General features: G+C 52.5%; 2 protein-coding genes across 2 annotated transcripts; both read left to right on the top strand.

Moving 5' to 3' along the window:
• Positions 1–214: 214 nt before the first annotated feature.
• Positions 215–2,545, top strand: DNAL4 (dynein, axonemal, light chain 4). The gene is made up of 3 exons (XM_010022907.1): positions 215–286; positions 1,109–1,192; positions 2,312–2,545. Exons 1-3 carry the CDS (start codon positions 215–217, stop codon positions 2,474–2,476), a joined length of 321 nt encoding a protein of 106 aa, XP_010021209.1. The 3' UTR covers positions 2,477–2,545.
• A 5,839-nt stretch (positions 2,546–8,384) lies between these two features.
• On the top strand, positions 8,385–13,389 carry LOC104412258 (extracellular serine/threonine protein kinase FAM20C-like; the record flags this gene model as incomplete). The annotated part of the gene is made up of 9 exons (XM_010022909.1): positions 8,385–8,848; positions 10,295–10,470; positions 10,558–10,636; positions 11,126–11,218; positions 11,402–11,517; positions 11,822–12,002; positions 12,324–12,433; positions 13,113–13,194; positions 13,330–13,389. Coding segments are annotated over exons 1-9 (1,361 nt in total), but the record flags the coding sequence as incomplete, so codon positions are not given.
• Between the last annotated feature and the right edge of the window lie 73 nt (positions 13,390–13,462).

Raw genomic sequence — 13,462 nt, 5'->3', positions numbered from 1 at the left:
TATTGGCCTTCCATTTTTATTCAAAGCTTTCTTACTCGTTTCTGTGTTTGTTTTTGTTCAAGCAGCATCCTCTGGGCTGAGAAGTTTCACCTCCTGCTGCAGCTGCTCTGCCTGTGCTCACAGAGCCGTGTTCCTCTCTGCTGTCTGTGCTGCAGCACCTTGCTGAGCTCCAGGCAGCCCCTCCACCCCTTCCCGGGGTCACTGTGGAAGGACCATGGCAGACACCGGGGAGGGGAAAAAGGAGGAGGCTGAATATAAAAGACTTCATACCTTTCCACTGATTAGGGTAAGAAGAGATTATGCATTTACCAGTGTTACAGATATGAAATTCCTTCTACCAACCTTCCAAACTAGAATTTCTCCCACTGAGTAGCTGCTGTGAGCACATGTGTGCTGATGGTCCTGTGGTGGGATCCTGGTCATCACTGCTGCTTTCTCCCTATCCTTGACCTCTGTCAGGGAAATTCATTAGCCACTGTTCCCTCCTCTCAGGTAGGGGAAGCCTGGGGCAAAGTGAGCCATCTGATGGACTGACCATGCTGCCTTTGAAACCCTCTTCTGTGTTGTGGATGCAGCTTGCTTTTTTTTGCTAGAGGAGATGGAGTAAAAGTTCTCACTAGCCAGCCAGATAGCAGAAGAGGAAGAAAAGGCTGTGTAACTTCAGACTTCTTTGTTATGCTTATAGCAATAATTAAGGACTGTGGTTTGAGCCAAATTAACATGCTTTCCCTTTACCTTATAACTAAAACTCACAAATGTATTTACCTCCTCCTTTAAGCTGTGCTTACTTAGTGCTAGTCTTAATGTTAGGTAGAGAAGAATTCTGCATTGGCTGGGTCAAAGGAGCAAATAGATCACTTGTAATACAATAAAGCATTTTCATATTTACTGTTCTCTGAAACAGTGGAAATGCTTGGTGTACAGACAAGCCTGTGTTGCTGGTGATGCCCCCCACCTTGAAGCAGGCATTAAAAGTCACAGGGACTAGCTGCCTCTTACCCTCACACAGCAGTCTATACCCTGTGCCAAAGTGAGGGCTGCTTACTGTTGTCTTGTGTCTAGCTCTTATTTTTCTGCTTAGTTCCTCTTGTTGGTTTTCTCTTTCCAGCACACAGACATGCCGGAGGAGATGCGTGTAGAGGCCATGGAGCTGTGTGTCACGGCATGTGAGAAATATGCCACCAACAACGAGGTACTAGCCACATCCCAAAATGGCTGCTGCGGCTCAGGGAACCTGCAGGTGCAGGGCTAAGGGTGCAGGGCAGAGTGGAGTCGCATCCTGACATCCTATTACTCTCTTTCTCCACTGAGCAAGGGTAGAAGGCAAAGATCGTGGCTAGATCTTAGATTTGGTTCCCTTTGTCAGCAAGATCCACAATAGCACTTTGCTTTCCTGCAGGAAGCAGAGATCGGTAGCAATGCTGCCAGCCAAACCATACCGCTTTCCTTACTCTGCCTTTCCTGTAACATGCTTCCACTCTGATCATAAAATGCCCTGTGTCCCAAGGGCTTGGTTCAGAACTGCATGGAGACTCCTGTTTTAGGGAGTCTTTGAGCCTTTAGGTACAGTTTGTCAAGTCTTCTCTCTTGGCTTTTAGCCTCCTGAAGGAAATTACTGAGACCATATAAATAAGGGGTGATGCAGAAGTTATGGCCTTTTGAAAGTTACCCGTAACTTTGATAACCAATGATAAAGGAAGGTACACCTTGCTCCATGGGCATGGCACAGACTGCTTCTTGCTGGAGCAGTTTTATGTTGGAGCAAAAAGGCAAAGCTATGAAGCCAGAGATTCCTTGTGTCCCATCATGCCTGAGACACCTCATGTCACTGCAAAATCCTTTTCTCCTTTTTTTAGATCAAGCAGGTTGTGATCTGGGAGAAGCAACAGCCTTTTAAAAGTCGGCCTAGTTTCAGTGTTTTGGTAATTAGCTGGAGGAAGAAAAAAATGGACTCCTGTAGAAATAGCCACAGCTTAGTGACCTGAATCTCCTCTCATGCTCACTACACCCTGCGTAACTGTCAGCATCTAAGCCAGAACTCTTGCTGCAGACTGTGTGAATGAGAGAATGATTGCTAGATGCAGCTCTTTAATTTCTCCTAGCTGCTGTGTGAGAGGCTGCTGTAAACACAGAGACCTGGTTTACCCTTGGGCATAGCTTTGGGGAGCTCCCAGTTCCTGCAGTGCAGTGGCTGTACCTGTTGCCCATGGCTTGAGTAGTCTGTTGAAGGGAGAAGATAACTAGAGGGATGGTTGCATAAAATCTCACTGTTTGCTCTGTCTCACCTTGTGCTCCCCTTACCATTCTCCAGAGTGCTGCCAAGATGATCAAAGAGACGATGGACAAGAAATTTGGGTCCTCCTGGCATGTGGTGATTGGGGAAGGTTTTGGCTTCGAGATCACTCACGAGGTGAAGAATCTGCTTTACATGTTCTTTGGTGGCAGCCTGGCCGTATGCGTCTGGAAGTGCTCCTGACATCTGGCTGGGTCCCAGACTCGCTGCATACAAGAGATTTCTTCCTTTTCTTGACAGGTTTTGTACAATCTGGAGGTGGGGCTTTATTTTTAATAGTTAAATGTCAAGATTTTTTCTTTCCATACTGACGTAACAGTTCCATGGGATACATGTAGTTGCTGCGTGTGTGTGTGTGTGTGTGTGTATAAACTTGCAAAACTGTCCTGTCCTTGCTCATGGGATTTCTCATCTGTCTGTGGCTCCTTCTGTGGTGTCTGAGCCGAAGCTGGAAGGAGGTGGGGAATAGGTAATCTCACGACACGCTGCAAAGCCGTGCAGCAGCGCTAGGAGGGGGAAGTGAAAGAGGAAAGATGCTATCTAGCCCTACAGGTTTTTTCCCTCCCACTTGTTCCACATCTTGTCCTCTCTTCTCTGCCTTCCCCACTACCGTGTGGTATGGCTTTGACCAGCACCTGTCTCTCCTCTCTCTGAATACCATCTTCCCTGCTTCTGAGATGCCTGTACAAAACTGGCAGTGCCAAGGCTGCCCGTGGCGGTGTGAGCCACAGGGAAGCAGACCTGGCTTGCCCTTCCCCACTTCTTTTGGGAGGGTACAACAGCTGAGCTGTCTGGGTGTAGGAGGTTGCTATGCAAACTGCCCCCTCCTTTCTCACCCACCGCTTACTGAGATAGCATGAAAACACAGGCGGCTGACGATGCCTGGGGAGTGGGTGAGAACTCTTCATAAGGCTCAAATGCCTCTCTGTCAGTTCTTGGGGGTGTAGCAAGTGCTGTGTACTTTCAGCATCTTGTTTGGAGGCTGAGAGAGGAAGGAGGCTCCATGTGAGATGTCACATCAGAAGCCTCACATCTTTTTGGACTTGCGTTCTTTTAGCCTGTTTCATTTTTTAAAGCTGTCAGTGCTGGAGGATGGAGTGAACGTCAGCGTATGTTACGTACATGGCTTATTTATATAAATCTGGGGAACCATGTTTTTACAATAAAAATGTAGGAAAATGTCCTTTTCTGTGTCTGTTTAAAATGAAGATCCCAAAGTGGAGGACGAGAAAGAAAAATAGTTCAGAAAACATGGAAGTAAGCAAGCAATGGTGTAGCTCAGGCAGAGGACAGTGACAAGCCTCCATCCTGCATGTTTCCTGGGCAACATCTCATCCTCCCTGTTGAGTTCCTTTCAGCAGTGCAAGAAGTGATGATAAGGCCAGGCACACAGTGCTGCTGGCCAAAGTCCACTCACCTGTCTAAGCAATAGCAGCAAGGCAGCATGCTGGTATCCTCTGCCCAGCCAGTGTGCCTCTGCTCTGACCTTTGTGTTTGTGGCTTCCTTGATACTCAGTTTTCCTCTCAGAATGTCACCAGCAGTACCACTTGCACCTTGTGTTTTATGAGAGGCCACGCTCAAGGCCATAGTTCAAGTCCGAAGGACCTTTTTGCATTAGTGCCTGCACTGGATCAAACTGGTGGAGGCTCTTGCAATTCCTTTTGCTCCTGTTCTGAACCTCAGCGTGGTGCTAGAGATGTCCTTCCTCCATGATTAGCGGGCTGGAGCACCTTCCTTATGAAGACAGACTGAGAAAGTTGGGGCTGTTCAGCCTGGAGAAGACTGCATGGAGACCTCATAGCAGCATTCCAGTATCTGAAGGGGGCCTATAAGGATGTTGGGGAGGAACTCTTCGTTAGAAACTGTAGTGGTAGGACAAGCGGTAATGGCTTCAAACTTAAACAGGGGAAGTTTAGATTAGATTTAAGGAAGAAGTTCTTCACAGTGAGGGTGGTGAGGCACTGGAATAGGTTGCCCAAGGAAGTTGTGAATGCTCCATCCCTGGCAGTGTTCAAGGCCAGGTTGGACAGAGCCTTGGGTGACATAGTTTAGTGTGTGGTGTCCCTGCTCATGGCAGGGGGTTGGAACTAGATGATCTTAAGGTCCTTTCCAACCCTAACTATTCTATGATTCTATGATTTCATTATGTCAGGAGCTCTTCTATAAGCCAGGAATTGAGTAATTTGAAGACAACTAGAAATTATTTCAAATTTGGACCATCTGTGCTGGCTGGGCCCAACATCCTCTCACGTAATTCACTATGGATCAGGTGGAAGGAAATTGCAAGACTGGGTGGATACGTAACTGGTGCCATGATACCAGCACTGTGCGGTGGACCACAGTGGCAGGATGGCTGTGCAGTGTAGAAGAGTCCAAATCCTTTGAGCTGTCTCTTGGTGTGGTGACTGCCTCCCTCCAGCTGGCTGCCTTTACATTAAGATAGCACTGTTGCCTGGCACTTTGCAGCTGGCACTTGGAAAAGACTATTTTCTCTTCCACGGCTTTCTACCTCCTCTAGATTCTGAGGGAAAGGTAAAGCCAGCATCTTTGGGATGCTCTGCTTTGGAGCATGATGGTGCCTTCAGCCATGCCACAGTCCCTTTAAGTGTGCCTCTATCATGCTAATGAATAATTAACTGCTGTGTGCAAATGCACAGACAACGCTGTGTCATGAGCACCTCTGTAGGGTCATGGTGACCTGCAGGTGACCACAGGGAGCTGCTTACCTCAGCACACAATCTTTTGGCATTGCTGCCAGTTTGTTCTCTCTCTAGCCAACAGCTGACCAAAGCTAATGTCTCCATGACCTGCATCAGCAGTAAGCAAACGCTGACCGCTCCCCAGCCTTCTCCAAGCATGAGCGTGCAACCAGGTTGAGGTGAGCTAGGTGTGAATTTACTGCAAGTGACTCCTGCCCTGTAACTCCCCCAGTGTAAGTGCAAGGTGGCTCACAGGAGAGCAGCAGGCTATTTTGTTTCCAAGCGTTAACAGCTTTCCCACAAGATGTTACTATGAAGAAGCCAACCCATCTTACCCAGTTTGTGTGCTCTGTACAGGAAAGCATGAACCTCAGCTTCACAAAACACAGCTGTGTGTCAAAGCCCCTGCTTTGAGGCAAGTGTTCAGTAAGATGGATTGATTTTCCTGCCTGCTGCAAGTTGACCCATGCTGTGCTGTCCCCTGTATGTTAAAAGAAAGACTTTTGCCTTCCTTTTGCTGTGGAACTGGCACATTTTTGAGCACTTCTGTATCCCAGAAACATAGAATAGCTTGGGCTGGAAGAGACCTTAAAGCTCATCCAGTTCCAACTCCCTGCCACAGGCAGGGACACCTTCCACCGAACCAGGTTGCTCAAAGCCAGTTCGTGGATCAGAGATGGTCTCCTGAGTTTTCCCGCAGGAGACCCGCCTGCCACTGATGCTCTGGAGCCTCTAGGGCCTCCCTGCTTTTGACTATCAAACTGCAGCCTCTTGCTGAAGAATTTTACCTTACAAATTTTCAGCAGAAATTTGGGAAGTTGGCAACAGGTGGCTTGGTATTGTGTTCTCTTCCTCTCATTTCCTGCCCCCTGCATGTTGCTGCCATTACCCATCAAAGCATCAGGCTGAGTCAGATGTAGAAAATGAGATGAAAAACACAGGGTGATCCATCTATGCCAGCTGAAATGACCCCTTCTATCTGCCCATCCTGGAAAGCTGCGATAGCAGCTCAGGGGGCTGAGGATGACTTCATCCTTCCCTGCTGAGGGGAGATGGGAAACATCATTATTAGCTGCTGGAGAGTCCTGACTCGGTGCCAGTGGTGGAAATGTCATTGGATGTACAGCTCTTCCTCCACCCCAGGGGTGACTTGAACTTGCTGGGAAGCAGGGAAAGGTGCTGGGAAGATGGAGGAAGAGATGGCGGGGAGGGAGAGATGGGAAGAAAGAGGCGCGAATTCAACCACTTCTCTGTTATGATGTCATGGCAACAAGGTACGTCCGCACGATGTCAGGCGATGGGGGCAGGCTTTGAAGCTCTCTAGCTCTTCCCCGTTGCTGCAGGCTCGTGTCTGACTCGCTGAAAAATCCTGTAGTTAATATTTAATGCCAGCATTGAAGCGCTGAGGGTGACAAGTGCCCCCACCTAATCCCCCTACTTTCACTTTCCAATGGGATGCTAAATCAAGGGAGGGGGAGGTAGGATTGCAGGCTTCCCTAGCCCAGGGATGGACTCCTGGTCAGTAGGGTGGCTTCAACCCATAGGGTCTCTGTCCCCTTCTGGCTCCAGGATTTGGGAGGGAGGTTTCTGTTTGGAGCTGGTTTGGGGCACTGGAAAGAGGGGTGTGTTTGTGTGTGTGTGTGTCTCCCTCTTCCCTTAGTCTCCCAGGGCTGGCTCTGGAATAAAGAAATCTGTGGCCCTGCTCTGGGAGCGGAGCCCAGCTCCTTTGATGCGATCGGTTAACACATGGTTTTTGTTGGTGTTTTTTTTCTGCTAAGCAGTGACCTAATGATCCCGTGTTCCAGCTACAGCCCCTCCTAGGTGCCTTCTTTCCAAACCCTATGTCCGGACTGGATCCAGCAAACCTTCCGGAGCAAGACGCCATGTTCCCTTCCCTGGGGGGGGAAGCCATCTGCTCTCCTTCACCCGGCTCCTTCTGCAGAGCTTCAAGCTCACCAGCCAGGCAGGAAAACTCTCCTCCTCCTGGATCACTCTGGCTCCCATCGGCCATCTTGTCAGCGCAAAGCTCAGGAAGGGAATGCAGGGCTGGCTGAATCTGGGACGGCTGATGGTGTCAGCCACAGACGGTTTCCAGGCAACTGTCACGCTGTGGGACATAGCGAGCCAAGAACACCAGGAACACCACGTTCCGTCTGCACTGCCTGGGAAGGGGATGAGCCTGGCACAGAGGGAGCCAGCACGAGACGGTGCAGAGAGGGCAGCGTGAGCAAGAGGGTAGTGCAGGGATGGCAGCAGAAGAGCCCCTTCTGCATACACCCTGCTGTCCGCTGCTCATCATACCCTCACTGGTTTGGAGCAAGGACATCCAAGCTGGCTGCTGTGAGAAAGGACATGTGCCCTCTGCATCCTTTGGGAAAACAAAAAGAGGAAAAACGTTGCTCGGGACTCCATAACCAAGCCCCCAGGCTTGTTGCGGGTGTTTCCGTACTTCTCTGTCCCTTCACAAATGCAAAGTTCCCTCCCTACAAGTCACCAACACTTTCTGCCCATGCAGCCCAGCTCCATGTCCCTGGGTGTCACTGGAAAAGTGAATTCCTTATAAAAATGGGCTGCCTTTCCCTTCTACAAGCTGCCAGTCCTCCCCAGTGCTCAGTGGGTCCTGCTGGCCTTCTGTGCTGATGCCTGAGGGAGCAGGCAACATCCCCACTCCTGCCTGCCCACCTTCCCTGCCTGCTCCAGAGGCCCTGCGAGCATCCCTGCCCATGAACTTTACCTGCCTGGCAGCCCTTCCTTATGCTACCAAGCCCAGCTTTTCCCCTCCCAGCGATGCTGATACTCACATCCTCTTCATTTTACCTGAGTGGTTTTGCAAGGGGGCTGAGATCAAGTGAATTTAATCACTTAGATGTGCAACGGTGATAAAGCTGCTCTGGCTGAGCAGCAGGAGCAAAACTCTCCAGGATTATAAGTGTGCAGATATGATGGACATGGGCAGTGGGGCTGTGTCGTGCTGGTGGGGTAGGTGCAAAGAAAGGTTCTGCAGACCAGTGTGGGTGACAGCACAGAGGGACAGGATGGTGCGGGGGTTATCTGCAGCCACTGCTGTCCCCAAGCCAGCTTGGTGGCTATTGATTTGGAACTTGCCCTGTTCACACTAACCTTGGTGGTGCCAGGTTGCCCCTTATCAGTGCTGATAAACCCCTCTCAACCTCCCACCCCATCCTGCTGCCATCCCAGCAGTGTCACCCTGTGAGGTGCCGTGGTGACAGATCATTCCTGAGACTCTTCCATTGCACTGGTTGCTCTTCTGCTGTGATGCTCTGAATCCAATACACCTTGCTCCTATTTTTGCACGGAGGCTGTAGCCACAACAGTTCTCTCAGCCCCAGGTGGGTGCCCACCTCTTGCTGAGCATCTCGGTTGAGGAAAGATGAGACGCCGGCTGCAAACACTTTTCCAAAGGAAATTTAAAGTCAGCCTCCTCTTTCTCCTGTTCCTGGCCCTCCTGGTGCACCTGGTGACGGATTTGGCTCTCCCTGCAGCCTGCAGGCACTGTGGCTGTGACATGAAGGCACTGAAAGCCTTGGGTGTCCCGTCAGGCAGCCTTGCACTGGCTGGCCCCAAAAAGCTGAGCCTGCGAATCCTTCAGGATTTCAGTGGCAGCAACAGCTCCTTCGAGAAGAGCTCCCAGGCGCAGGGAAGGGCAGGAGAGCTGGGGGGACAGCGCCAGCATGGAGTGGGGAATGCAGGCCTGACTGAGGGATTGAAGCTGGCGGCACTCTTCAAGCATCCTCTTTACAACATCCCAATGCCAGAGGTGACGGAGAAAGACAAGCTGTTCGTCGTCAACCCTATGGAGAAGTTCAGCCTGCGCAGCAGCGGGAGTGACGAATGGTGAGAAGCGAGCTCAGCCCTGACGTGCTTTGGGAGGATAGGCGGGTTTGAGGGGACAAGTGGCAGGGACCAAATACATTGTTTCTCTGCTTAGATCAGCATCCTAACCCCAGAGGGGCCCTAATTGCTGAGCTTGCTCTTCTCGTGCCTCAAATCTTATCTCAGCCCTGAGTTTCTGGGTTGCTAACCAGAAGCCTGTAGCACACAGCAAAGCCAAAGGAGACTCTTGAATTATTCACAGTATTATGTAAGGTATCTTTCAGGTGATCTACTCATCTCCTTTCCTTCCTCAGTGCTGACTAGCCTTTGGTCTCTCTCTTTACATATGAGGAAGTCCCCAATCCAGATTTCTAACCAGTTTTATCCCCCTCTCCCAACACATTGGAGATGCAAAGCCTGCAATGTAGGTTACCTCCAACTGTGAGACTCTTCCTGTCCTGCATTCCACAGGGCATTTCCTGACCCCTTTAGGCTCGGCCATATGGTGACTCACCACTGCCGACAGCCTATTTTTATCACTGGACTACTAACCCCTAATTAGGAGGGAAGATATTAAAAGCTTTAGTGTTGATAACACATAGCAGCTTTCTTATGGAAAGCACACTTTCCAACCATAGTGGTTGCTAAAACTGGGAGAGAGTAAAAGCTGTTTTAAGAGCTGGTTTCCACAAATTGGCATTTGCCTTATCTCTGAGAGCCACCTCTCCTGCAGATAACCAACGCGAGATGGGTCTGGTTTGGTGGAATTTGGGCACAGTCTGCTTTTTCCTAGAGAGAAAGACATGGATTTGGGTTATAGATGTCCTTGGTCAGACTGTCCCATTGCAGTGCTCGTGCAGAGCAGCGGCAGATACCCCCAGGAATCCCCCTTGAATGCCAGGAAACTGCAGCTTTGCAGGAGGCACAGAGGCAGGGATAGCGCTAACACAAACTCATCCCCCCAGGGAAACCAGGGCTATGTGATAAACCCATCCAAGGGGAAGCAGATACTGACGGTGGGAGTCCAGGTCAGTGCTGGGGATGGCTGGGAAGCCCCTGCTTCTCCACCTGTATTTTATGGGTGCACGTGTGTCCTCAGCGAGCACATGTGACTGTAGCCGGTTGTATGCCCAGGAGCTAATCACTTGGGGAAAAATTACGAGACAAGCTGCCCCAGTAGGGAAATACAGGCACGGATGAGAGGAGCAGGATTAGCCCAGGGACTTTCTGCAGGGGATGTGAGGGAAGACACATCCAGCCATCCCAGCAGGTCTTCATGGCCACCAGCCATGAGTGGGATCTGCCAGGAGTCCCAACAAGGGCACATGGGGTTAGGGGTTTCACCAACATTCAGGACTTATGCTGGGTCTTGCTGGCTCCCAGGAAGGGCCTGGGGATGCGGGACCCGTCCCATCCCAACTAAACGCTGTTGTTGTTGTTGGGGTGGTGGTGGCTGTCGGGCTGCAGGGTCAGTGGCAGTAAAGCCGAGACGCTCCTCCCGACAGGGAAGACGGCCTATGACACCTACCCTACCTGGCTCAAATTCCATGTCGGCATCAACCGCTATGAACTGTATCCCCGCCGGGACCCTCTGATGCCCACCCTCCTCCAGGACTTGGCCACACAGAGGATCGTCAGCTCAGGTACTACCTCCCTGACTGACCCCCTCGCCACACCCCTGCCCCACTGCCTGCTGCTTGCCTCCCTCATTCCTGTGTGCCCGCTTGCAGTCCAGAAGTCCGGTGGGACCCAGCTCAAGCTCATCATGACGTTCCCAAATTACGGGCAGGCCCTTTTCAAGCCCATGAAGTGAGTAGAGACGAGGACAACATCATATCCTCCCTGCGCGGTCCCATTAGGTGGTGAGGAGTGGTCGGAGGAGAGGATGGAGGGAGAAAGGGTTCCACTTCGCTTCAGCCCCCCACCCCAAAACTGAGGCGAGCGGGATGGTCCCCTTCCCCTCGCCTTCCCTGCTGCTGCTTGCGGCAGGCTGAGCGCAGCTTGTGATGGGGTAGTGACCTCCAGTGGTGGAAAGAAGAAGATGGTCCATGAGGACCACCCTGGACCCTCCGGTCCTTGAGGACTTTCCAGGCCTCGGCCCGGGAGCAAGGAGTGGGGGGGGGCCTGGCTGGGGCGCTTGGGGCCGCACCACCCCGCAGGGAGTGACTGGAGGAGATTGGGTCTGGCCGTGCCTCCACTGGCACCAGGGACACAGGGTGAGGGCTGGTTTGGAGCCAAGGTCATGCTCAGGGTGACCTTGCCCATGGCTATCGCCTCCACCCTCCCTTCTCCTCCCAGGCAGACTCGGGACCAAGAGACTCCCATCGACTTCTTCTACTTCTCAGACTTTGAGCGGCACAATGCAGAGATTGCAGCCTTCCACCTGGACAGGTGAGTGCAAGCTTTGCGTTCAACTCTGCTCTCCCATGACAGCAAAATGGCAAAGAATTTGCTCCTTCATCCCACCTCTTCCTTCCTGCTGTGACGGATACCTGCATCTCATGACGGGTTTAATAACTTGCTCTGGAACCCGCTGGGGGTCGGCAAGGAATGGTCCCAAGTTCTGTGTTTCAGGATCCTGGATTTCCGGCGAATCCCCCCGGTTTCTGGCCGTTTGGTCAATATAACGAAGGAAATTCGTGACATCACCACGGACAGGAAATTGGCCAAGACTTTTTTCACGTCCCCAGGTGAGATTTTATGCTGTCCCTCCTCTCCTGCTCCTCGTGGAGCTTACCTGGAGCCAGCTGCTCCTGCCCAGGCTCCTGTGCACTGGGGCAAACAGTCCCTTTGAGGACTGCTCCAGTTCCCACTGGGTCCCCTGCCATAGGGCTCTGCTCCTGAAGGCCTTCCCTGTCATTCCTTTGCTGGTGGCACATGGCCACAATACATGGAGCATCCTCACCTGGCTGTCAGCTGGACCACCGTGCACAGGCGTAGCGGGCCCATTGCCTTCCTGCTCTTTGTCAACCTTTGCTTTGTCCCCTTGGCCAGCGGGCAACGTCTGCTTCTACGGGGAGTGCTCCTACTACTGCTCCACCGAGCACGCCCTCTGCGGCAAGCCAGACCGGCTGGAGGGCTCCATGGCCACCCTGCTGCCTGACAAGACCTTGGCCAAGCGCCGCTCCTGGCGCAGCCCCTGGCGCCGCTCCTACCACAAGAGCAAGAAGGCTGAGTGAGCTGGGTTACAGGGATGAGGGCATGGGGGCATGGAATCATAGAACCATAGAATGGTTTGGGTTGGAAGGGATGTTAAAGGTCATCCAGTTCCAACCCCCTGCCATGGGCAGGGACACCTTCCACTACATGAGCTTGCTCAAAGCCCTATCCAACCCCATCATTCCAGGGATGGGGCAGCCTCAGCTTCTCTGGGCAACCTGTGACAATGTCTCACCTCCCTCATAGCGAAGAATGGAGCAGCAGAACCATGGGACAAGAGGGGGCTGCCCCATGACTGCTCTCATAGCCCTGTCCCCCACCCGGCCTCTGCCCGCAGGTGGGAGCTGAACCCCAACTACTGCGCTCAGGTGCGGGAGACACCACCCTATGACAGGGGACATCGCCTCCTCGACCTCATTGACATGACAGTCCTCGATTTCCTTATGGGTGAGCCCTGCCATGCCAGTGCTGGGGACTGAGAGGCCCAAACAGCTCAGTGTCCCCTACTATCATGCCCTGTGAGGTTTGCTGGCCAAAGCATTGCTCAGGCTGCAGAGAGCTGTGCTCTTACCCAAAACGAGAGCAAAGGGCTGTGCCATTAGGATACATGCCAGGCAGAACCCAAAGGACGAGAAATGCTGGGGAGGTCCCAGCTGAACACCCTGGGCAGAGGAAGCACCTCCCAGCAAGCTCCCATGTGCAGCCCCTGGGGAGCTGGGATGCAGCGATGCTCCCCAGGGTTCGCACTGCCTCTCCTGTTCCTAGGGATGGTCCTTCCTCCCTGTGCTGTCCTGCCATCATCATCTGACTTGGAGAGCTTCCCATCTCCTTATCCCTGTCTGCCAAGACGTGCCTTTGCCATTACTTCTGCTCCATTTGCTGCTGCTATCCCTCCATGGGGCTGCTGGGATGAGAAGGGCCTGAAGCTTTGCTTGGGTCCCTCCATGGGGCTACTGGGATGAGAAGGGCCTGGGGCTTTGCTTGGGTCCCTCCATGGCCATGACCACCAAATGGGCACCTTAGGGGTGCCCCCAGCCCTTTTCCCCAGCCTCTGGGTTTTGGTCTCACACCAGGAGGGTGCTCCATGTCCCCACCACCCTATGGCACGTTTGCTGCCCTATTGCAGGCAACATGGATCGACACCACTATGAGACCTTTGAGAAGTTCGGGAACGACACTTTCCTGCTCCACCTGGACAACGGCCGTGGGTAAAGCCGGGGTGGGGGGGAAGCAATTCTCGCAAAGGGGTGGAGGGAAATGGGTTGTGCCAAAATACTCCCCACACTGGGCTCTGAGCTGTGGGGCAATGCTGACCTGATGCCCACTGATGGGATTTCCCCCAGCTTCGGCACTCACTCACGTGATGAACTGTCCATCCTGGCCCCACTCCGGCAATGCTGCAGGTAGGGGGCTCCCACCGCATGCCCCAGTGCTGCTGTTGGGAAGAGACTCCCTGGATTAAGACCTTTCTCCCTC

The sequence above is a fragment of the Nestor notabilis genome, unplaced genomic scaffold (assembly GCF_000696875.1).
Source record: "Nestor notabilis isolate BGI_N333 unplaced genomic scaffold, ASM69687v1 scaffold27169, whole genome shotgun sequence".
In the NCBI taxonomy this organism is placed as follows: domain Eukaryota; kingdom Metazoa; phylum Chordata; class Aves; order Psittaciformes; family Psittacidae; genus Nestor; species Nestor notabilis.
This window is presented reverse-complemented; position numbering and strand designations above follow the sequence as displayed.

Coding starts and splice junctions, on each gene's coding strand:
- DNAL4 (XM_010022907.1), top strand. CDS start 215: ATGGCAGACACCGGGGAGGGGAAAAAGGAGGAGGCTGAATATAAAAGA. Junction 287..1,108: donor ATACCTTTCCACTGATTAGG/GTAAGAAGAGAT, acceptor TTCTCTTTCCAG/CACACAGACATGCCGGAGGA. Junction 1,193..2,311: donor AATATGCCACCAACAACGAG/GTACTAGCCACA, acceptor ACCATTCTCCAG/AGTGCTGCCAAGATGATCAA.